Here is a 25,004-nt window from a genome sequence, read left to right as displayed (position 1 = left end):
ACAGTGACTACACTTCTAAAATACCCCATTGGCTATAAAGCACTTTGAGACATTCTAAGGTGGTGAAAAGTGCTATATAAAGGCAAGTTCTTTCTTTTATCCAAGTTTTTGGTCACCTTTCCTAATATCTCTTTATATGGCTCAGCGTCAAATTTTGTTTGATAATGCTCCTGTGAAGCTCTTTGGGACGTTTTACTATGTTAAAGGCGCTGTATAAATGCAAGGTGTGGTCATTGTTGTTGTACAGGTAGTTTGCAGTTTGGAAGATGCTTATTATTCTGTGAAAGCAACCAAATGAATTCCATACATCTTTTTTTTTGCTCATCCGATACTCTGAAGTGCAATGAAGACACGCTAGATGCAAAACACATAAATATATTGGCACACACACACAGATGTCAGAAAGTCTGGCAATATTAACGTTGCCTGGATTGATTTTAGACTGAGTGGCAGCAAGATATTGGCTTTTGAAGGGTCGTGTCATTAGTGCAGAGGACAGACACTTTTAGCAAGACATCATTAAAGTACAAACAGAATGAAGTAGGACATAATATCATCCCTCCGATCTGTTGGCTCGATAAAAGGTATCAAAATATTATGTCTATTCGAATCTGGCTAGAATGGATGTGAATCAATATCTGATTGTGAAGGACAATGCCAAAGGCCTTATATATTTATTTTTCAAAAGGCCTCAGGCAGCCAGAAATTCTGTTGCCAAGGAACTTGCCAAGCTAATCAAGCTGTTCCAGCGGTGAAAGGATGAGCTTCCATTCAGGCAGACTGCCTGTTGTGGGGTAACCGCGTAGTGCTACCCAAAAAGGGCAGGGAGAAGTTCATCTCGGAACTCCACAGCACACACCCTGGTATAGTAATGATGAAAGTGATAGCCAGATCCCACGTGTGGTGGCCTGGTATCAACTCTGACTTAAAAGTCCTGTGTACGGAAATGCAGCGTGTGTGCTCAGTTGAGCTACGCGCCCAGAGAGGCACCACTAAGTTTGTGGTCCTGGCCCTCCAGACCATGGTCGAGGATTCATGTCGACTATGCGAGCCCGTTTCTCGGTAAAATGTTCCTGGTGGTGGTGGATGCTTTTTCAAAATGGATTGAATGTGAAATAATGTCGGGAAGCACTGCCACCGCCACCATTGAAAGCCTGAGAGCCATGTTTGTCACCCACGGCCTGCCAGACATACTGGTCAACGGGCCATGTTTCACCAGTGCCGAATTGAAAGAATTCATGACCCGCAATGGGATCAAAAATGTCACCTTGGCCCCGTTTAAACCAGTCTCCAATTGGCAGACAGAGCAGGCAGTACAAACAATCAAACGGAGCCTTAAATGAGTCACAGAAGGCTCACTCCAAACCCGCCTGTCCCGAGTACTGCTCAGCTACAGCACGAGACCCCACTCGCTCACAGGCGTGCCCCCGGCTGAGCTACTCATGGAAAGGACACTTAAAACCAGACTCTCGCTGGTTCACCCCAACCTGCATGATCAGGTAGAGAGCAGGTGGCAGCAACAAAATGTAAATGATGGTAGAGCCACTGTGTCACGAGAAATTGATCTGAATGACCCTGTGTATGTGCTAAACTATAGATATGGTCTCAAGTGGATCGCGGGCACGGTGATAGCTAAAGAAGGGAGTAGGGTGTTTGTAGTCAAACTAGACAATGGACAAATTTGCAGAAAGCACCTGGACCAAACGAGGCTGCGGTTCACAGACTGCCCTGAACAACCCACAGCAGGCACCACCTTTTTCAAGCCCACAACACACACCCAAAGGATCAACGACACCACCCCGGACCAGGAAATTGAAACCATCATGCTCAACAGCCCAGCAAGGCCAGGCTCAATCAGCAGCACTGCAGGACCAACAACACACCAGCCCAGCGAGGGCACAGCCAACACACCAGAACAGACATTTGTACCAAGGCGGTCCACCAGGGAAAGAAAGGCTCCCGACCGCCTCACCTTGTAAATAATTTTCACTTTGACTTTGGGGGGAGGAGTGATGTTGTGTATCTGTAAAGCATGCACTCCCATATTCCGCCACCAGGGAGTGCATCCCCTGAAGTCCCAAGGGATTCCAGCATCCCTTGCTAGCACTGTATATAAGCCGACCCCTAAGGCCTGTTCCTCACTCTGGAGTGTCTTAATTAAAGACTGAGGTCACTGTTACTTTAACCTCCCTGTGTGCAGTCTCCTCTGTGTTAGGAACACAATAGAACTTATCCAGTGATAAAAGACTGATAAGGCATCCCTAAATGCTAAAATCTGGAAAAAAATCCAAACTGAATTGAGACACGATTGAAAATGGGAGATTAAAATTACTGGCTAGAAATGATAGGTTAGATTGTATGGTGGACATCAGCAAAGTTATAAACTTTCCACACATCGTGCCAACTGTATGGTAGAGGTTAAAGGTACAAGAGAGGGAGTGAACTGATAGCAGTGTGTGTTATGTATTGATGTGTGTATCGTCCTGGTACCTTAAATGTATAATAAGCACAATGGTACACCACAGAGGGTGCTGTGGTGTGAGACCTGAAAGGACCTGCAAGAGGCAGTATAAAAGGCTGACCACCACACCTGAGAGTCACTTTGGAGCTGTTCAATAAAGGACGAAGGTCACAGCAGTTAGATTAACACCAGACCGTGTGGAGTCAGTGATTTGTGAGCTACATACACCACATTGGCGACAAGGAAGCGGACAAACTCCATACAACCATGGCTACTCTGGGCTCGCTAAAGGATTTTACCGTGGGCAATGATTGGGAGGCCTTTATGGAAAGGCTCGAGTACTACTTCACAGCAAACTACCTGATGGAGGACACGGACGCAATGAGTGATAAGCGTAAGGCGATATTGCTCTCCAGTTGTGGAGATGAGGTTTACGGTCTCGTCAGGGATTTGCTGGCACCTGGGAGCGCCAGGGACAAGTCATACGAGGAGCTGACTGAACTCATTCGTGACCAGTTGAAACCGAAGGAGAGCATCCTCTCGGCCAGATACAAATTTTACCTTCACTGCAGACCTGAGGGCCAGGATGTCACCAAATATGCTGCGGACCTCAGGAGACTCGCGGCGCCGTGTGATTTTGGGGCACACCTTGACGAGGCGTTGCGGGACGTTTTCGTTATAGGGATTGGCCACGAGGGCCTCCTTTACAAGCTGCTAGCCACGGAACCCAGAGTCACCCTGACAAAGGCCATCGCCATCAGCCGGGCATATATGACCTCGACTTGCAGCACCAAACAAATGATCCACACAGTCTTGAACCCAGCAGACACTGTCCACAGGATAGCACCCACCATGGACAAAACTGCAGGATGTGGCTCTGCCCGGGGCAGAGAGTATGGACCTCAGGGTCATGGAACTCAGAGTCCGCTGATGGGGGCCAATCAAGCAGCACCATGCTGGCGCTGCGGAGGAAGCCATGGGGCTCACCGGTGCAGGTTTGCGGAGTATACGTGCAATACCTGCCACGTTAAAGGCCACCTTCAGCGTATGTGCAAAAGAAATCGGACTCACCATGTGGCTGAGGAGATGGGGGATGATCCACCATCCAGCGAGGAGCAGGCAGAAGATGATGAGGTGTTGGGACTGTATACGTGCACCGCCGATTCGCCCCAGTGATAATGGAAGTAAAAATCAACAGAGTGGACACGGGCTTGGGTCCGTTGTTGATGAGTCGGAGAACTTTTGATAAACTGTGGATTAACCCAGCTGCACGACCCAAGCTGGTCCCAGTCACGGCGAAGCTGCGTACCTACACCAGGGAACTGATACCTGTTCTTGGCAGAGCGATGGTGCAGGTATCCCACGGGGACGAGACGCACGGTTTACCTTTGTGGATCGTTGCAGGCGATGGGCCGACACTCCTCAGCTGGAGGTGGATGGGGACGGTCCGTGGGAGCTGGGAAGACTTCACCACTCCACAGGCTGCTGCTCCCCGGGGTGCTGCCGTGCCCCGGGTCCCCAGAGAGCAGCACCGACCGAGCTGGAGCTGCAGCCTCAATCCACCCACAGGCAAGCAGAGCAAGCCCCAGCCCCGGACCTCACACAGAGATCCTGCAGCCTTAGCCTCCACAGGCAAGCAGCCCTGCAGAGGCGGGCCTAGTGGAGGGGAGGGGTTGAGCCGGCGGGACGTTGCGGGCGGGGTGCGAGGGATCCAGGATGGCCGGCGGATCGGAGGTGCCCACGCAGAAGGAGAGTCGGGCGGCGGCAGCAGCTGGAGGTCGGCGGCCACGACGGCCGCAGAGGAGGCGGCTACGGAGGCCGCAGGGGAGGCGGCAAGTGTGGCGGCTGGAGAGGCCAAGACGGCCGCAGGGGAGGCGGCTCCGGTGGCCGCCGGAGAAGCGACGACGACGGCCGCAAGAGAAGCGGCAAGTCAGGTGGCAGCGGAGGGGAGCGGAGGCTGCGGCGGCAGAGGGCATTCGCAGCGGCGGAGAGCAAGATGGCGGCGGCCTCGTGTCCAGAGCAGCAGAGCATCAAAGATGGCGGCGCACAAGGAGAAGCCTCATGGAATCCTGCTGCATCAAAGATGGCGCCTTAAAAAGTAAATGCACCCGGGAGTCTTAAAAGGGCCTTACAACGTGGTGGTCCCCACAAAGTGACTTCTGTAAGGCAAGAGCGAGTCTAAAATGAGCTATGTTAATGTGAGATGACGAATTTATAATAAGAATTAATATTTTAATGCTGAATGGTCACTGTGTTTGTGTAAAATAACGGATATGAAGTACAATTAATGATAAGAGCTATAAAGTAAATCAGGGATCCGTTACCAGTTAATAACTATTTAATGTAACTGCTCAGTGTACCCGCAACCCGTTGACGCAACATCTGTACCAGATAACATGTACCATACAAACGCACTGTCTATGCATACCTGCCTTTCGTTGGACAAACAAGGTCAAGATCCCGGACAACGGCCTTGGGACTGTGGGGGGAAATGAGATGTTATGGATCGATGTGTGTATCGTCCTGTGTCCTGGGGGGGGAAGTGAGATGTTATGTATTGATGTGTGTATCGTCCTGGTACCTTAAATGTATAATAAGCACAATGGTACACCACAGAGGGCGCTGTGGTGGGAGACCTGTAAGTACCTGCAAGAGGCAGTATAAAAGGCTGACCACTACACCTGAGAGTCACTCTGGAGCTGTTCAATAAAGGACAAAGGTCACAGCAGTTAGATTAACACCAGACCGTGTGGAGTCAGTGATTTGTGTGCTACATACACCACAGTGTGAGATTTATTCTTGAAGATATTTTGCTCTGACAGCATTGGATCTAGCTGCAGTATTTAAGCCCATATCTTAAGACTGTCACCTTGCAAGTTGTGGGATATCTTACCAAAGCTGAGCCTGTGTAGTGCAACTCAAGCACCAAGGCTCATAATGGGGATTATTTAGAAAGACTTTGGATTTATATAGTGCCCTTCATGGCCTGTACAGCCAAGTGTTGTAATGTAGGAAAGTATTGTAATGTAGGAAACGTAGCAGCCAATTTGCACACAGCAAGCTCCCACAAACAGCAATCTGATAATGACCAGATCATCTGTTTTTGTTATGCTGATTGACTTAGGGCTAAAAATTGGCCAGGACACCGAGGAAAACTCCACTGCTCTTCTTCAAAATAGTATCGGGGGATCTCCGGAGAGTTTAATATCTCATTCGAAAGAAGGCACTTTTAACAGTGCAGCACTCCCTCAGCACTGCACTGAAGTGTTAGCCTAGAATTTTGTGCTTAAGACCGGAATATTCCCATTGCAAGCATGTTGGTTTGGGAGGGGGTCGGCAGTAAAAATCGTCAAAATTGCCAGTGTGTTGAGAACCTGCCGACTTATACATTTAACTCGGGCGTGATTGGAGGCATGCCACGGACCTGAGTGGGAGAGGCGGGCGACCTCATTCGAGTAATTGAATGCTTGTTGAGAGACCCGCAAGAGGGTTTTTAGCAGGACATTTTGGCTTTAACTTTAGGAAAAACATAGAAATACTCCCACATTACAACTGGTTACTTTCCCACATTACCACAGTAACTACACTCCAAAAGTGCTTTGAGATGTCCGGTAGTTGTGAAAGGCACTATATAAATGCAAGTAACTAGTGGGGTGCCGCAGGGATCAGTGCTGGGTCCCCAACTATTTACAGTCTATATTAACGACTTGGAAGAAGAGACTGAGTATAACATAGCCAATTTTGCTGACGATACAAAGATGGGAGGAAAAGCAATGAGTGAGGAGGATACAAAAAATCTGCAAAAGGACATAAGACAGGCTGAGTGAGTGGGCAAAAATTTGGCAGCTGGAGTATAATGTTGGAAAGTGTGAGGTCATGAACTTTGGCAGATAAAAAATCAAAGAGCAAGTTATTATTTAAATGGAGAAAGATTGCAAAGTGCTGTAGTACAGCAGAACCTGTAAGTACTTGTGCATGAAACACAAAAGGATACTATGCAAGTGCAGCAAGTGATCAGGAACGCCAATGGTATTTTGGCCTTTATTGCAAAGAGGATGGAGTATAAAAGCAAGGAAGTCTTGCTACAGCTTTATAAGGTATTGGTGAGGCCACACCTGGAATACTGCGTGCAGTTTTGGTTTCCATATTTACGAAAGGATATACTTGCTTTGGAGGCAGTTCAGAGAAGGTTCACTAGGTTGATTCTGAGGATGAGGGGGTTGACTTATAACGAAAGGTTGAGTAGGTTAGGCCTCTACTCATTGGAATTCAGAGAATGAGAGGTGATCTTATCAAAACGTATAAGATTATAAGGAGGATTGACAAGGTGGATGCAGAGAGGATGGTTCCACTGACGGGAGAGAATAGAACTAGGAAGCATAATCTTAGAATAAGGGGCCACCCATTTAAAGCAGAGGGTTGTAAATCTGTGGAATTCGCTGCTTCAGAGAGCTGTGGAAGCTGGGACATTGAATAAATTTAAGACATAAATAGACAGTTTCTTAAATGATAAGAGGATAAGGGGTTCTGGGGAGTGGACGAGGAAGTGGACCTGAGTCCATGATTGGATCAGCCATGATCTTATTGAATGGTGGAGCAGGCTCGAGGGGCTGTATGGCCTATTCCTGTTCTATTTCTTATGTTCTCATGTAAGTCGTTCTTTCTTTTTTCTATTACTTGGCTAATGGTAAGGCTCTTACTTACTCGATTTTGTGCAGAGATTTCAGCAGTGTGCAGGTCATTTGTGCCACCTTGGCAGCCACACTCACCCCATTGCTTGTCACGATCACAACACTGAGGGATTGGCCCTCTGATATTCACTTTACCTGTCATCTATTATATCAGCATGGGTGCCGCTTGTACTCTCTCACCTTAGAATGGGACCAACATGAGCCCCAGCACCAACAACCTTTTCCTCAGTGACCTGATGCTCCACAGAAGAGCGAGGGTCAGCACAGGGCAGCACCACGCAGGGGACAATACCCACAACACAGGGGATACAGGCAGAGGATGAGCTTCCTGGACATGACTGAACAGCAGTGCTTCAGGAAGTTTTGGCACCAGGCAAAACTCAACTCCAACTTAAAGATTCCAGCATAAGTTTCCCAAGTGGGATTTGAACCCACAACCTTTCTGACTCAGAGACGATGGTACTACCAACTGAGCCACAGCTACCTATGGGTGAGTGGGTATATTGCCTGTTGAACATCTCTCCCAATTGTCATTTCCATGGCAGCTAAGTAAAATGAAAGTAGAGAGAGGCACAATGGGCCAAATGGCACCCTCTGTGCTGTATAATTCTATGTATGATTCTACGATATATCATAGAATCATACAGATCGCCTGTTTTACACTCTTACCCAAAGTCAAAATGATACCCATTGACCCCAGAGTGAAGTGGAGTGAGATGACCTTTCCTGGCGAATTTGTTTCTTCTTTATTCGAGTATCAGGTTAGACTGTGACTCTGGATTCTAACTATAACTAATGCATTTATTGTTTCTTCTGGTTGGGGAGTCTAGGACTCGGGGGCATAGTCCAACATTTAGAGTCAAGCCTTTCAGGAGTGAAATTAGGAGACACTTCTACATGCAAAGGATGGTAGAAGTTTGGAACTCTCTTCCGCAAACAGCAATTTATGCTAGACGTCAAGTATTAATTTTAAATCTGAGATTGATAGATTTCTGTTAACCAAAGGTATTAAGGGGCAACGGCAGGTATATGGAGTTAGTTTACAGATCAGCCATGATCTCATTGAATGGTGGAACAAGCTCGAGGGGCTGAATGGCCTCCTCCTGTTCCTATGTTGCTATGGCTACAACCGCCTCGGGCAGTCAAACTGCTTCAGATTAACAATACAGTTATAATTCGACAGCAGTGAGGAAACACTGGATTTAGAATAGGAAATTATATTGGGTTTATATATTGATACCAAGGCTACTCAAAATCCAGCAGAGAATAATGAAAGATTTATTAAGGCTGATAGAAATTTGTAGCTTACAGCTTCCATACTGCTCCAGCCCAGTTCCAACTGATTCCAGCCTCATTCAAACAGAAAGGGAGTGTCGCTAAATATTAATACTCTGAAAGTTATGTTGAGAATCATCTGTAAATCTGATGGGCCCTTGAAGCTCACAGCCTGGCTGTAAGCGTGGCGTAACAACTGCAAGAACAACCTGCAACAATATGGCACCTTTAATGTAGTAATCGAACAGAATTTGACGCCGAGCCAGATAAAGAGATATTAGGGCAGAAGAGGTAGATTTTGGTGAGTGTCTTAAAGGAGGAAAGAGAGGTGGAGAGGTTTAGGGAGGGAATTCCAGAGCTTGGGGCCCAGGCAGCTGAAGGCACGGCCGCCAATGGTGGAGCGATTGAAATCGGAGATGCTCAAGAGGCCAGAATTGCAGGAGCGCAGAGATCAGGGAGGGTTTTGGGACTGGAGGAGATTATAGAGCAAGGGAGAGGGCAAGGCCATGGAGGGATTTGAAAACAAGGATGAGAATCATAAAATCGAGGCGTTGTTTAACCGAGAGCCAATCTGGTCAGGGGACACAGGGGGTCAAAGCCTCAATGCTAAAGTGTGACATCCCCACTGACACCTGGGAGTCCCTGGCCAAAGACCGCCCTAAGCGGAGGAAGTGCATCCAGGAGGGTGCTGAGCATCTCAAGAGCATGCAGAAATCAAGCGCAGGCAGCAGAAGGAACATGCGGCAAACCAGGCTCCCTGCCAACCCTTCCCCTCAACCACTGTCTGTCCCACCTGTGACAGAGACTGTGGTTCTTGTATTGGACTGTATAGCCACCAAATAACTCATGCTAAGAGTGGAAGCAAGTCTTCCTCGATTCCGAGGGACTGCCTATGATGATGATGATGATGATAGGTGAATGGGAATTGGTGCAAGTTGGGAAACGGGGAGCAGTTCTGGGTGAGCTGAAGTTTACGGAAAGGTGCAAATTGGGTTTCAGCTGCACACCCAGCGAAGTATTTCAGTGGAGTGGGTGTACATTTGATGAAATCCCTGTCAAATCGCAGGGTAACATGTGGGATAGAATGCAACAGCGAAATCAAAACGATCAGTTAATGAATTGGGGATCGGACTGCAGCAGATAATTCCAATACATTTTAGGAGCTGGTACAAATGAATGTCAGCATCTTTTAGAAAGAGCTATGATTCATTTTCATATTTTACTTTGTTCTGCTGACTCCCATCAGCGACAGGGTAGATACTGTCACATGATCTCACATGGGCACAGCATATAGATCCAAAAAAAAAGGAAAGACTTGAATTTATATAGCGCCTTTCTCAAAGTGCCATGCAGCCGATGAAGTACTTTTGAAGTACAGTCGCTGTTGTAATGCAGGAAACGCGACAGCCAATCTGCGCACAGCAAGCTCCCACAAACAGCAATGTGATAATGACCCGATAATCTGGGTTTTTTTTGTTATGTTGATTGAGGGATAAATATTGGCCAGGACACCGGGGATAACTCTCCTGCTCTTCTTCAAAATAGTGCCAAAGGATCTTTTACGTTCACTTGAGAGAGCCAACAGAGCCTTGGTTTAATGTCTTGTCCAAAAAGACAGCACAGCACTCCTTTAGCACTGCACTGAAGTGTCAGCCTAGATTTTTTTGTGCTCAAGAGTCCCTGGAGTGGGACTTGAACCCATAACCTTCTGACTCAGAGGTGAGTATGCCACCCACTGAGCCACAACTGATACTTCTTACCCAGCTAACCTCTACAACAACAACTTACAGTTATATCGCGCCATTAATGTACTTAAAAATGTCCCAAGGCGCTTCACAGGAGTGTTATCATCGAGCCACATAAAGAGGTATGGGGGAGGTGACCAAAAGATTGGTCAAAGAGGTAGGTTTCGAAGAGCGTCTTAAAGAAGGAGAGAGAGGTAGAGAGACGGACAGGTTTAGGGAGGGAATTCCAGAGCATCAGGCCGAGGCGACTGAAGGCACGGCCGCCAATGCTCAGGCACTTGCTTGTCTCTCATAATGACCTGGATCAGTGCCTGTTCCAGGAAGCTAACCCAGGAGGGAGTACCCGAGGATGAGAAAGCTAAATGCCATTTCCCACTTTGTTGCCACTATTGATTCGTGCAGCAAAAAGCACACGAATCAATAACAGAAGCTCAGTGAAAACATATAATTTCCATGTAATTAACCACAACTAGAGTATCTTTCAATTTAACTTCCCACTAAGTGCCTGCTTTTGTGGGTCAGGAAAGCATCGTGAGCAGGCCCAATACCCAGTGGTAAGCTACCACATTAGCACTTGAATGCGGTTTCCAATAAAATTTTGCGGCTTGGGAGTTTTCTGTAAGACTATTTGTGAATATAAGGGCAGCAATGGAGACAAGCAATCACATTCTTACAGTAACATGAAAGAGATACCAACAATTGCGAAACAAATTACAATGGACAGTAAGGGAATAGAAGTATAAAGATTCTTGAGGTATATTTAGACAAGAGAAAGTATGGAAGAGCTCGTCAGTTCCCTCCAGGATGACAGAGATACAATGGAAAGGGAGCTTGAAGGCAAGATTAGAGTTTTCAATTATCATCTCACAACAGTTTGCACTACAGATGTTGCAAAGCAGGCTATTGAAATGGCAGGGCATGGGTTGGAATCACGGAAAAAGATAGCATTCAGAAATGAAACTGGCATATTTGAAGGCTTCTACGGCATTAGGTCCTGATGTAACTTGACAGGATAAATGCGAAGGAAAGGATATGGTTTTAAAAATCGTGTTGAAGCGCAGTGAATTTAATAGCAGTCCCAAAGGATTGGAAAATTGCTAAAAATGATTTCAAAAGTATCAGAAATATGTTCCTGAGATTTATAGCTCTGTTGCTTGATGCTTATAATGGGGGAAACTACTGGCTTTTATTATGAAAGAAGGAATTCAAGAATATCCAGTTGGAAGAAAGGTAATAAATCTAATCCATGAGCTTATGAAAGTCAAATCATGCCTAACAAGGCTCTGATTTTAACTCCAGGTGGATTCCCCACTCAGGCACGAGTTAAAATTACAGTTGGGTCTCAATGATGTCATCAGATTGCAACATGCATATGTAAAGAAGGACCCTGTTTATAAAAATCATGAAATAAAAAGCTGATGGCAGTGAAAATGGCCATAAGGTTGTCGGATTGCAGGAAAAAAGAACAACTGGTTCACTGATGTCCTTCAGGGAAGGTAAACATTTTGTTTTTGCAGGTCTCACCTATATGTGACGCCAGTCCAACATCAGTGTGGTTGACTCTTAACTGCCCTCTGAAGTGGCCCGGCAGAGGGTTCTTATAATAAAGGGTTACGGTGAGTGGGCAGGGAAGTGGAGCTGAGGCCCTGATCAGATCAGCCATGATCTTATTGAATGGAGGAGCAGGCTCGAGGGGCCACATGGCCTATTCCTGCTCCTATTTCTTATGTTCTTATGTTCGAGCAAGCCACTCGGTTGAATCAAACTGCTATCAACAGTTCAAGAAGCCATCCACCACCACCTTCTCAGGGCAACTAGAGATGGACGTTTAACATCGGCCCACATCCCGAGAATGCTTTTTTTTAAAGTTCATGAATCTAAAGCAAATTTATAACTTCAATGATTAATCAAGAGGGGCTGAAGCAAATTTTATTCATGGTAATATAATCTTAATTCGTTAATTTGGAATCCATTAAAGAGCCCTGCTTTTCATAATATTCATTAATTATCTCAATTATGCGATTGTAAACTGGGCCTTTATAAATGGCACACAGTCCTTTATGGAAACAAGATATTTCAAGGCGAAAGTTATCATTCAGTCACATCATTCATCTCCAAGAGCAACAAGAAAAAAGTCGACAGGCCTTAAGGGAAATTTCCATATCTAGATTAGAAATACAAGGGCAGCTGAAACTCTATGTTATGTTTCTGAATCCATGAAAAAGCCTACACGAAATGCAAGTGATAAAGCCTCAAACAAAAGAACAGAAGAATATAAGAAATAGGCGCAGGAGTAGGCCATATGGCCTCTCGAGCCTACTCCGCCATTCAAAAAGATCATGGCTGATCTTCTACTTCAACTCCACTTTCCCACCTAATCCCCATATCCCTTGATTTCCTTAGTATCCAAGCAGCTCGCAATCTCTGTCTTGAATATACTCAATGACTGAGTCTCCACAGCCCTCTGGGGTAGAGAATTCCAAAGATTCGCCACCCACTGTGCGAAGATTATGAAGAAATCCCTCTTTCTATCTCTGGACATAGTTTATGTTTGTTGTAGGGCATTAGGCACCTGCTGAATATATAAATATATGTATGTTTAAAATGTTAGCCAAATATAAAATGGCTGCCAGGGGGCTTAGCAAAGCATGATGGGGGCTCGGTTAGCCAAGTTAGCTAAAGCTATTGACTGAGCACTGAACCTGCAGAGCCTGGTCTCAGGAATGCCTTGAATCAACAGCTTGAGACAAGATAGTAAATAGAACATTGCGGTACCTAGTACGGAATGTCCTCAAGTCAGTGACCCCCATATAGGGTGCCTAGCAACCATAGAGATAAGGAGCTAGGCACCGGCAGAATCCATGAACAACGAAGTTAAGGGGGGTCTGGAGAGCATCACACGGATAAGGATCCGCCCCCAACTGTCACAAACTGATCATGCAGCCCCCTGATGTACCAGGGTTAATTCTATTGGCCCATTTAAACCTATAATCATTATGATTGGATTGTGTCCAGCCGAAGTGGGCTGAGTAACTGTAATGAACTATTGTAAAACATATAAATATCGATGAATTTCTTTGTTCGGTGGAGTGGAGTGCCTGGAGTTGGACCAGAGGCTCTCTCCCCGCCGGCGTAATAAAAGCCGTTTTGGCGTTGGAACCGACCCAGAGTGTCGAGTGATTCTTGCAGGAAAACATTCGCGCTAACAATGTTATTACCATGAATGTTTATATAAAAAAATTCAAAACCTGAATAACTCAGCACTATTGAACCATAGAATCATAGAATGATACAGAAGGGGTCCATATGGCCCATTTTCCCTGTGCCGGCTCTTTGCAAGAGCTCTCCACTCGCCTGCCCTTTCCTTATAGCCCTGCAACTATTTTCCATTCAAGTATTCATCCAATTCCTTTTTAAAAGTTACTGGTGGGGCAGAAATTCCTCTCAAGGAATACCCGCGGGCAAAGCACTAAATAATAGACATAAAATGCGCACTTACCTGAAGCTGCTGTGCCCGCTCGAAATCGCGATCCACAGGCCTCATCTCCCTGCGCCTTGTAGCGCATGCTCGTAGGGACGTGCGCAGGAGTCACGTGTGCCTGGACACCCAATCACAGGGAAGTATTTTCTCATTCATTGTAAAAAAAGTTTCGTAAGTTACGAAGCTCCTGTTACAATGAATGAGAAAAAACCCAAAACACACAAACACTACACAAAACATTTAAAAACCACCTCACACAATACACTAACAGAAATTAAATTTGTTATACATGTTTTTTTTTTAAATTGCTGATTTTTTAAAAAAGTTAGGGTTAGGGCTTAAAATAACATTACCTGAGTGGGCAGAGTTTTAACATAAATGTTTTTTAAATTTTTATTTTAATCATGATTTTTACAGGTTTTTAAACTCTTACGCCCAACGAATCTGCTTCCACTGCCCTTTCAGGCAGTGCGTTCCAGATCACAACAGCTCATTGCTAAACCAGGGTTGGTACAGCATGCACCCAAGAAAGACTTGCATTTATACTGCACCTGATCATATCTCTCAGAAATACCTCACATGCAACGAATGATTGGAAGTGCAGTGATTGTTGTTCTGCATGAAAATACTACAGCCAATTTTGCACAAAGCAATATCCCACAAATAGCGATGAGAGGTATAAATAGCTAATGTGACGGAAGAATGCTGGTAAAGAGATTGGGAGAATTTCCTGCCCGTCCTTGAATAATTACAAAGGATATTTTATATCTACTTGAATTGACAGATTGGACACTTGCTCAGTCCTGTGTTGGGCTTAGATTATGAATTCCGACTCTTGGGTTTGTGTCTGTAGTCACCATCTTCTGACCCGGAGATAGGAGATAGTCCAGAAGAAAGACTGGATCGACTAGGCTTATATTCAATGGAATTTAGAAGAATGAGAGGGGATCTCATAGAAACGTATAAAATTCTGACAGGATTGGACAGATTAGATGCAGGAAGAATGTTCCTGATGTTGGGGAAGTCCAGAACCAGGGGTCACAGTCTAAGGATAAGGGGTAAGCCATTAGGACTGAGATGAGGTGAAACTTCTTCACTCAGAGAGTTGTGAGCATATGGAATTCTCTATCACAGAAAGTTGTTGAGGCCAGTTCGTTAGATATATTCAAAAGGGAGTTAGATATGGCCCTTACGGCTAAAGGGTTCAAGGAGTATGGAGAAAAAGCAGGAATGGGATACTGATCAGCTATGATCATATTGAATGGTAGTGCAGGCTTGAAGGGCCAAATGACCTACTCCTGTACCTATTTTCTATGTTTCTATGTTTCTATGTCCCTTGGTTGAGGGACTCACCTGCTCTTTTTCGATATTGGATGTCATTTTATGCTAAAGTCTGCGCACGGACCTTCCTGTGGAAGGTCGACGGGACTTTGGGAGAAACGGCTAAAAGCGGTTACCACCCCTCCATTCCGTTTCTCCAGGTTTTCCATTGAAGGTAAAGTGGAAGATCGGGAGAACGCTGTGGAAAACTCTACCCCGCATTGTTTAAAACACTAATAAGTACAGGGAGGTGAGTCTGCATTACCGCCATCCATGGAGATGAATGGCTGATCCTCACAGGAAACACCGGCCAGTCAGGCATACAGTGCAGTCAACCAGTGACTCTGGCAGATTCATTTGGGAACATAGCCATCTTGCATCTCATCAATGTCTGTGCTTCTCTTATTATGGATTAAATCCTCCCACAGGTAGTCCTCGGTTCAAACAGCAAAACCATTAATTTCAATTTCAGCAACATTAAATGTATTGCTGGGTGTAAATATTTTTAAATATATATATACCTCGAGGTGACTTGAGTGGTCCAGAGGCTGGGTGTTCCGCAGCAAGTGGCTCACCTCCTGACTCCATCCCCTACAAGTCACCAGTCCAGAGTGTGATGCAATGCTCTACACTTGCCTGGATGGGGGCAGTTGTACCAACACTTCTATAAGATGCACGGCAGCAACTCGCCAGGGCCAAGGCTTCTCCGACAGCAACTCCCAAACCCGCGACCTCTACCGCCTTGAAGGACAAGGGCAGTGGGTGCTTGGAGACACCATCAGCTCCAAGTTCCCCTCCGGGTCACACACCGTCCTGACTTGGAAATATAATCGGCCGTTCCTTCATTGTCGCTGGGTCAAAGTCCGAGAACTCCCTCCCTAACAGCACAGTGGGAGTACCTTCACCACACAGACTGCAGCGGTTCGAGAAGGCGGCTCACCACCACCTTCTCAAGGGCGATTAGGGATGGGCAATAAACGTTGGCCTTGGTAGTGATGCCCATATCCCAAGAAAGAATAATAAGAAATTGGAAAAGGGCTAGTTGAGTTGAGGTTGGCGGTGGGGCGGGGCAGAGAGGGGGGTTGCTGTCTTTAGAGGCCCCCAAAATACTAAAGCCACATGTGTATGTTATCGCATCCCTGTCTTCTTGCCGCCTTTTGTAAGATAGTTGCCATGACCTACTTTCGAGGGATCTCCCAAGTTGTAGGTAGCAAGCACAAACATAGCGTGCGTTCTTGAAGCTGATTAAACTGACTTTATTGTGAGAGTCATAAATAGCAATGATCTGCAAGCAAATTATTTTCAGTGAAGTATTTGCCTTGTTCAATTAACCATCTGATTTGCCTTACAAGGTAATGGTGCCCTTGTGAAAAATTATCACATCCATTAAAAACAGTTTTACAAACAGCTATTACAATGTTCCATTCAATAACATTAAATTACAGTGTGTATTTGCAAGATATCATTGATGGAATAAATGATTATTAATTAGACACACGCGATACCAGAATGCTACATCTTACCTTTCTTACAGAATGGTCCGTCATATGCAGAGTGGCCGCAGTCGCAGGAATAGCCGCTGTACTTCTCGATGCATCTGCCCCCGTTGTGGCACAGGTTGCCGTAGCTGCTGCAGTGTCCTGGGCATCCTGGCTTGACCCCCGGGGTCATTTTCGCTCTTTCCTCGAGGTCAAGGGTCACCCCGTTTAATTGCAGCGACCGGATGCATCCAAGGAACCCTTTCTGCCTCGAGGCAGTCCCTCCTGAAATGGGAACGAATTAGGCTTTAAAGTCCATTCTCGTGTATTCCGCCGCTTTCAATGGGGGAAAAACCCGGCATCTTTATTGAGATTATCCAAGTTGATCCGAAACAACATTATGCCGAAACTAACACTGGCGATAAATGGGTGATAAATGGGCGTTAGTTTCCATTGTTAGGGAAAATGGGCGATAAATGGGTGTTATACTTCATCTCAGCGGCTCAATGGGCGGTAAGTGGGCGGTAGCGAGGTGAAACTGATGGAAAGTCTAGCCCTTAATGTCAAAAGGTTAAGGGATTGGAATAACACTGACGTTAGCACCGGTGCTAGGCAGCTAATGGGCGGCAAAGGCCTACCTGCGACGGTAAGCGGCATCGACGCCTCGTCCTACATTCAGTCGTTTGTTTGACTGGGGCTCCTAAAGGCAACGCTGCACCGGGTAATGCTACTCGCGTGGTGACGTCATCCAGCGTGAAATGCCTCTTTGACACCTCTGTGGCGAAATTTGCTTTGTACGGTTGCAGTGACAGGAGGTGGTCGTACAGCCAGGTAAAAGTGGTCGTAAAAGAGCGGATCTCGGACGGAATCGCCCAGAAGGGAAGGTAAGTTTCTTTATTTATTTCTGCATGTTTTCATAAGTTATAAAAGTGGGGAAGTGTGTGTGTGTGTTTGTGGGTCAGAGAAGTTTTAGTTCTTTTTTTTTCTAACATGGCGGCAGCTTCCCGTCGGGAAATTCAGTCGGCCTCCTGAGCTCCGGCTCGAGGACCAGTGTGCCAGGCTACTTTTTAGCGCTGCTCTCTCAGCTTTGGGCATAAAAACTGAATTTAGGACTTTGAGGCTGCGCCTAACGTCCGGCACTAAAATCAGCACTCAGGCGGTGACACCGCCTCAAAAACGGCCATAACCAATTTCAACCCCAAAGTGTAGCAATTATGCTTCGATATCATTTTTTTTCTACTTTCTATATACTGGAGGGGGTTTTAACCTCAGTAAGTAGGCGGGTTTGGGTCAGGTGGAAGGCCAATGTGTTAAAAATCTGAATCCCGACCCTAAACCGCCTCCAACCCGTCTACTTCTGGCTTTAACACTGTGCCAGCTGTCACTCTGCTGCAGTGCTGAGGGAGTGCTGCACTGTCAGAGGTGCCATCTTTCAGATGAAACGTTAAACCGAGGCCCTGTCTGCTCTCTCAGGTGGATGTAAAAGATCCCATGGCACTATTTCGAAGAAGGGCAGGAGAGTTATCCCTGGTGTCCTGGCCAATATTTATCCCACAATCAACATGACAAAAACAGATTATCTGATCATTATCACATTGCTGGTTGTGGGAGCTTGCTGTGCGCAAATTGGCTGTTACTTTTCCCACATTACAACAGTGACTACATTCCAAAAGTACTTAATTGGCTGTAAAGCGCTTTGAGACGTCCGGTGGTCGTGAAAGGCGCTATATAAATGTAAGTCCCCATTCTGCCTCTTTAAAGGAGGAGGGATGAGGGCAGGTGGCCAACTGCTCCCAGGAGGCAGGTTAGCACTCTAAATATGATAATGAGGATTTAACTTGTTTTGCAGCTTTAACTGAGACAGGCCGGGGTTCCTGGTCCTTGGAACAGCCTGGGGGGAGCACTTCTTGTGCGCTGGGAGGAGCAGGAGCGCTTTCCCCTGGTGCTCCAAGCTCTCTCACTATCAGCCACTCCGCCCCCGCCCCCATACAAATCCCTCCCCCCTCCCGCCCCGCGCTGGGGATCAGACACCTTCCAGGATCAGACCACCCTGGGTCGGGGCTCACACCTACCCCTGGGGTTGCAGCCTCTTCGCCAGCATTTCCCGTCCGACTGGAAGCCAAGCCTGTCAATCCGGCCTGATTATCGCTTGTCATGTTGACAGTTAGAAAACCTAAATGTTCTAATGATCAACAGCTGTCAGGCAGAAGGACGACCATGGGGCTGGATTATCATCCACTATCCCGCCCGGAATGGGAGAAGAATGCGCAGTCGGAAGAATAACGCATAATTGGATAGTGAGGCCGAATGTCACTTTGACCTCAGTTCCTTTCTCCTTCCCCCGTCGGTTGCACCTTCTCCAACCACTGCTGCAAAACACAGCGAGGGGAGGGAGTTGGGTGGAACCTGGTTCACCGGCCTATTTCTTTCCTGTTTGCCGCAGTTACCCCTACTTCCCATGACTATCATGTTGAAGGTGGCACTAAACCCAGAGCCTAGTGTCACTTTCAACATGACGTACATGGGAGGGAGGGATCTAAGTGAGGCATCTTTTCCCTCAAAATAGGAGGGACAAGAATGAGATCCGGACTTCAAGGGTTAAGTTACGAGGAGAGATTACACAAGTCACTGTTGGATTCCGCAGAATTTAGAAGGTGAGGGGTGATTTGATCGAAGTTTACAAGATATTAAAGGGAACAGATAGGGTAGATAGAGAAAAACTATTTCTGCCGGTTGGGGATTCTAGGACTAAGGGGGCATAGTCTAGAAATTTAAGCCAGACTTTTCAGGAGTGATATTAGGAAGCACTTCTGCACACAAAGGGTGGTAGAAGTTTGGAAATCTCTTTCGCAAACGATAATTGAAGCTTGATGAATTGGTCATTTTAAATCAGAGAGTGAAAGCTTTCAGTTAACCAAAAGTATCAAGGGATATGGGCTAAAAGCGAGGGTATATGGAGTTAGGTTGTAGAACAGCCATGATCTCACTGAATGGTGGAGCAGGCTCGATGGGCTGAATGGCCTACTCCTGTTCCTATGTCTCTCACTCACTTACCTGATGAGATTCGACAACTCCCTTGACCTTTCAGCCTGTGCTTCCCCTTTAAATGCCCAGCAGCTGGACAATGGCAGGCGTAATATATTTGCTTCATGGGTTCTTTGCTTAAGAATTCATAGCAACACATTGCTATTAAGAAGTAGTTGGTTTATTAGCAAAACGTTTAACAATCACACTACATATTACCAGTTCATCCACCAGGCTCACAACTGCGTAACTCATCTTGGATTCCCCAAACACAACTAGCTGGGGTTTTATTGAGTCTTGTGAACATCATGTGACTGGCTAAGCCATTCACTACTCAACAGCTCAACAAACCATACTCACAGATTCATACATTACACTGGGCTTTCTTATGGCTGTGGGACTCCCACCAGGAACACTGCTGTAATGATGTTGACCCATGCCTTTCCCCTCCCTTTACTGCTGGCTGTGCCATGAGTCCATCAAGGAGCCAAGCTTCACATGCAGCCCCCCAGTTGCGCCTAAACCCAAGTTTAGTTTCTACAGTGATACCAGTTCAAACAATGCACCCGACAGTGCCAAATTCCAGTCGTCCCGGTGCAGTGGTTTCAATCCCCAGGACATCCTTCCCAATTCTGCTAAACCATAAGACCATCCCAGATTGCTAACAAATTCCAGGAAACCCATCCCAAAGTGCTACTAAAATCCAGGACCATTCCCCATTGCTACCAAAATGGAGTTCAACCCCATTTCCACTCCCCAGATATCGACCTCCAATTGACATTTCCTGCTGTGGTTCTCGGCTTTGCAAATGTTTAGAGATAACATTTTAACTGACGGGTAAAGAGATATATAAAAAAAACACAGATTTACAGTTTGCACAGCATAATGGACAGAGTTGTGATATTCAATCCCACTAAACATTTCAAAAAAGCCTCAGAATACAGGGTAGCTCTTTTAAATCTGAGCTTAGGATGCATTTCTTCACTCAGAGGGTTGTGAATCTTTGGAATTCTCTGCCCCAGAGCGCTGTGGATGCTGAGTCATCGAGTATACTCAAGGCTGAGGTCGAGAGATTTTTGGACTCGAGGGGAATCAAGGGATATGGGGATCGGATGGGAAAGTGGAGTTGAGGTCGAAGGTCAGCCATGGTTATGGGAATGGTAGCTCAGTGGTTATGTTACTAGATGAGTAATCCAGAGACCTGGACTAATGATCTGGAGACACGAGTTCAAATCCCACCATGGTAGCTGGGGAATTTAAATTCAGTTAATTAAATAACTCTGGAATTAAAAAGCTAATGTCAGTAAATGGTGACCATGAAACTAGCAGATTGTTGTATAAACCCATCTGATTCACTAATGTCCTTTAGGGAAGGAAATCTGCTGTCCTTACCTGTTCTGGCCGAAATGTGACATCAGACCCACAGCAATGTGGTTGACTCTTAAATGCCCTCTGAAATGGTGTAGCAAGCCATTCAATTGTAATAAATCCCCAAAGTCAGCACTGAGAGTACCTTCATTATGTGGACTGCAGTGGTTCAAGAAGGCAGCTTGCCACCACCTTCTCAAGGGCAATTAGGAATGGGCAATAAATGCTGGCCTTGCCAGCGATGTCCAGATCCCGTGAACCAATTCATAAAACAAAAAATGATCTTACTGAATGGCGGTGCAGGCTCGAGGGGCTGTGTGACCTATTCCTGCTCCTAATTCTTATGTTTTTACGAATTTGACTTAATTGCTGTAAATCAGTGGCCCTGATGTTAATTCTTGCAGAAACATCCCTTTTGTTATAAAACAGTGCATCCTCTGACTCTCTATAAGCAATGTCACAGGTGATGTGCTAGTATATTATTTTTAAAAAACTTCTGTAGGGTACATACTTCTTGTTCATAAACTTTAATTCCTGTTGTCAGGGTTCTTGGTCATGCTATTCTGTCGACATTCACTGTTGTAAATTGCTGTGTCAACGTTGTTGTCAACAGCTGCCAAGAAGCATCAGGCCCTGGCCACTAGGTGGCCCTGTACAGCATGTTTCCTTTATTCGTTCCAGGCCAGCGTTTGGTTATTGGCCATCTCTAATTGCCCTAGAGAAGGAGGTGATAAGCTGCAATTTCGGAGGGCAGTTAAGAGTCAACCACATTGCTGTGGGTCTGGAGTCACATGTAGGCCCAGACCGGGTAAGGACGGCAGATTCCCTTCCCATATCGACATTAGTGAATCAGATGGGTTTTTACAACAATCTGGTAGTTTCATGGTCACCATTACTGACACTAGCTTTTTATTCCAGAGTTATTTAATTAACGGAATTTAAATTCCCCAGCTACTGTGGTGAGATTTGAACTTGTGTCTCTGGATCATTAGTCCAGGCCTCTGGATTATTAGCCCAATGACATAACCACGATGCTACAGTTGCTTAAACGATAAGGGGATAAGGGCTTATGGGGAGCGGGCAGGGAAGTGGAGCTGAATCCATGATCTTACTGAATGGCGGAGCAGGCTCGAAGGGCCTTATGGCCTACTCCTGCTCCTATGTCTTATGTTCTTATGTTATTATGTTCCTGCAGCTTCGACCTTGTCTTCTGGTCCATTGCCAAGGTTCCTATCCTTCTCCCTGACTTTCACTGCTGCACCAACTCTGTGCCTCTCAATGTTGCTCTTTGGATCTACTCGTGGATTTTCTTTTCTTCTGCTCCCTGCCTTTTGGGCAACTTTTCCCATGTGACCTATGACCCTTCTGTTCATGCCTGCCAACACATGCCACCAACCGAAGCGGTATCCACTCCCAACTAGTAACGCCAGAGGAGATCAGCTGGTGTGAAGAAAAAAAACATAAGCCACAAAGCTGAATGGCCGCATGACTCTGATTAACATGGATTTGTGAAAGGGAAATCATGCTTGACAAATCTTCTGGAATTTTTTGAGGATGTTTCCAGTAGAGTGGACAAGGGAGAACCAGTTAATGTGGTGTATTTGGACTTTCAGAAGGCTTTCGACAAGATCCCACAAAAGAGATTAATGTGCAAAGTTAAAGCACATGGGATTGGGGGTAGTGTGCTCACATGGATTGAGAACTGGTTGGCAGACAGGAAGCAAAGAGTAGGAGTAAATGGGTACTTTTCAGAATGGCAGGCAGTGACTAGTGGGTTACAGCAAGGTTCTGTGCTGGGGCCCCAGCTGTTTACATTGTGCATTAATGATTTAGACGAGGAGATTAAATGTAGTATCTCCAAATTTGCGGATGACACTAAGTTGGGTGGCAGTGTGAGCTGCGAGGAGGATGCAATGAGACTGCAGAGTGATTTGGATAAGTTAGGTGAGTGGGCAAATGCATGGCAGATGAAGTATAATGTGGATAAATGTGAGGTTATCCACTTTGGTGGTAAAAACAGAGAGACAGACTATTATCTGAATGGTGACAGATTAGGAAAAGGGGAGGTGCAACGAGACCTGGGTGTCATGGTACATCAGTCATTGAATGTTAGCATGCAGGTACAGCAGGTGGTTAAGAAAGCAAATGGCATGTTGGCCTTCATAGCGAGGGGATTTGAGTATAGGGGCAGGGAGGTGTTACTACAGTTGTACAGGGCCTTGGTGAGGCCTCACCTGGAGTATTGTTTTAGTCTCCTACTTGAGGAAGGACATTCTAGCTATTGAGGGAGTGCAGCGAAGATTCACCAGACTGATTCCCAGAATGGTGGGACTGACATATCAAGAAAGACTGGATCAACTGGGCTTGTATTCACTGGAGTTCAGAAGAATGAGAGGGGATCTCATAGAAACATTTAAAATTCTGACGGGTTTAGACAGGTTAGATGCAGGAAGAATGTTCCCAATGTTGGGGAGGTCCAGAACCAGGGGTCACAGTCTAAGGATAATGGGTAAGCCATTTAGAACCGAGATGAGGAGAAACTTCTTCACCCAGAGAGTGGTGAACCTGTGGAATTCTCTATCACAGAAAGTTGTTGAGGCCAATTCACTAAATATATTCAAAAAAGAGTTAGATGTAGTCCTTACTATTCGGGGGATCAAGGGGTATGGCGAGAAAGCAGGAATGGGGTACTGAAGTTGCATGTTCAGCCATGAACTCATTGAATGGCAGTGCAGGCTCGAAGGGCCAAATGGCCTACTCCTGCACCTATTTTCTATGTTTCTATGTTTCTAACATATCCTATCACAATGTGCTATTATTAACAATCCCTTTTGGCTAACAGAGCATATAATAAGTACTAGCAGTTGGTTTTTTTTCCTGATGCATTGTCCATTGATTTCTCTGTTTTTAATCTTGGATTGACCTCAAATATTGTGTCCAATTAATAGCTTGATGTTGTGATAAAGCTCTTTTAATTGTTTATTGAACTATAGCATTACACAAAGCTAACAGGACAGCAAAATAGGAAATTGCAACATGACATCAACGAAGCAATCAACTGAGGCCACAAGATTCACTACCCTTGCCTTGACTTATTTTTAGGTTCTCTTGTACCACTGATATTTTGTCCTCTTCTTCTACTGTGAATCACAGAATGATACAGCACTGAAGAAGACCATTTGGCCCATCCTGCCTGTGCTGGGTCTTTGAAAGAGCTATCCAATTAGTCCCTCTCCCCTGCTCTTTCCCTAAGGCCCTGTAAATTATTCCCCTTCAAGTATATATCCAATTCTCTATTGAAATTTATTATTGAATCTGCTTCCACAGCCCTTCCAGGCAGTGTGTTCCTGATCATAACAACTCGCTGCATAAAAAAAAATTATTTTCAACTCACCGCTGGTTCTTTTGCCAATTACCTTAATTCTATGTTCTCTGGTTACCGATCCTCCTGCCACTGGAACTAGTTTTTCCTCATTTACTCTGTCAAAATCCTTCATAATTTTGAACACTTCTATTAAATCTTCCCATAAGCTTCTCTGCTCTAAGGAGAACAGCACCAGTGTCTCTGGTCTCTCCACATAACTGAAGTCCCACATGCCACTCCAGGGACTTGAGCATAAAAAAAATCAAGGCTGACACTGCAGTGCAGTACTGAGGGAGTGCTGCACTGTCGGATGTGCCATCTTTTGGATGATGCATTAAATCGAGAGACGTCTTCTCTCTCAGGTGGACGTAAAGGATTCCATGGCACTATTTCGAAGAAGAGCAGGGGAGTTATCCCCAGTGTCCTGGAAAATATTTATCCCTCAAGGAACATCACAAAAGAAACAGATTATCTGGTCATACATTACTGTTTGTGGGAGCTTGCTGTGCGTAAATTGGCTGCCGTGTTTCCCACATTACAAGAGTGACTACACTCCAAAAGTAATTCATTGGCTGTAAAGCACTTTGAGACGTCCGGTGGTTGTGAAAGATGCGATATAAATCCAAGTCTTTCTTTTTCTTTATTTCTGGTACTGTTATGGTAAATCTCCTTTGCACCCTCTCGAAGGCCTTGACATCCTTCTTAAAGTGTGGCGCCCAGAATTGGACACAATACTCCAGTTGGATTAACTTCATCACAATGCCAAAGGATGCTGCTTATATTCTTATGCCACATGT

The 25,004-nt window shown here is 45.6% G+C and overlaps 1 protein-coding gene across 1 annotated transcript in view; it reads right to left on the bottom strand.

Moving 5' to 3' along the window:
* The window catches only part of LOC139253699 (contactin-associated protein-like 5), a 1,150,822-nt gene that overhangs the window by 218,636 nt on the left and 907,182 nt on the right, over nucleotides 1-25,004 (bottom strand). The window contains exon 18 of the mRNA XM_070873518.1: nucleotides 16,497-16,736. Within this exon, the coding sequence (XP_070729619.1) occupies nucleotides 16,497-16,736 (240 nt within the window). The remainder of the gene's footprint in view (nucleotides 1-16,496; nucleotides 16,737-25,004) is intronic.

The sequence above is a fragment of the Pristiophorus japonicus genome, chromosome 3 (assembly GCF_044704955.1).
Source record: "Pristiophorus japonicus isolate sPriJap1 chromosome 3, sPriJap1.hap1, whole genome shotgun sequence".
Classification (NCBI taxonomy): domain Eukaryota; kingdom Metazoa; phylum Chordata; class Chondrichthyes; family Pristiophoridae; genus Pristiophorus; species Pristiophorus japonicus.
This window is presented reverse-complemented; position numbering and strand designations above follow the sequence as displayed.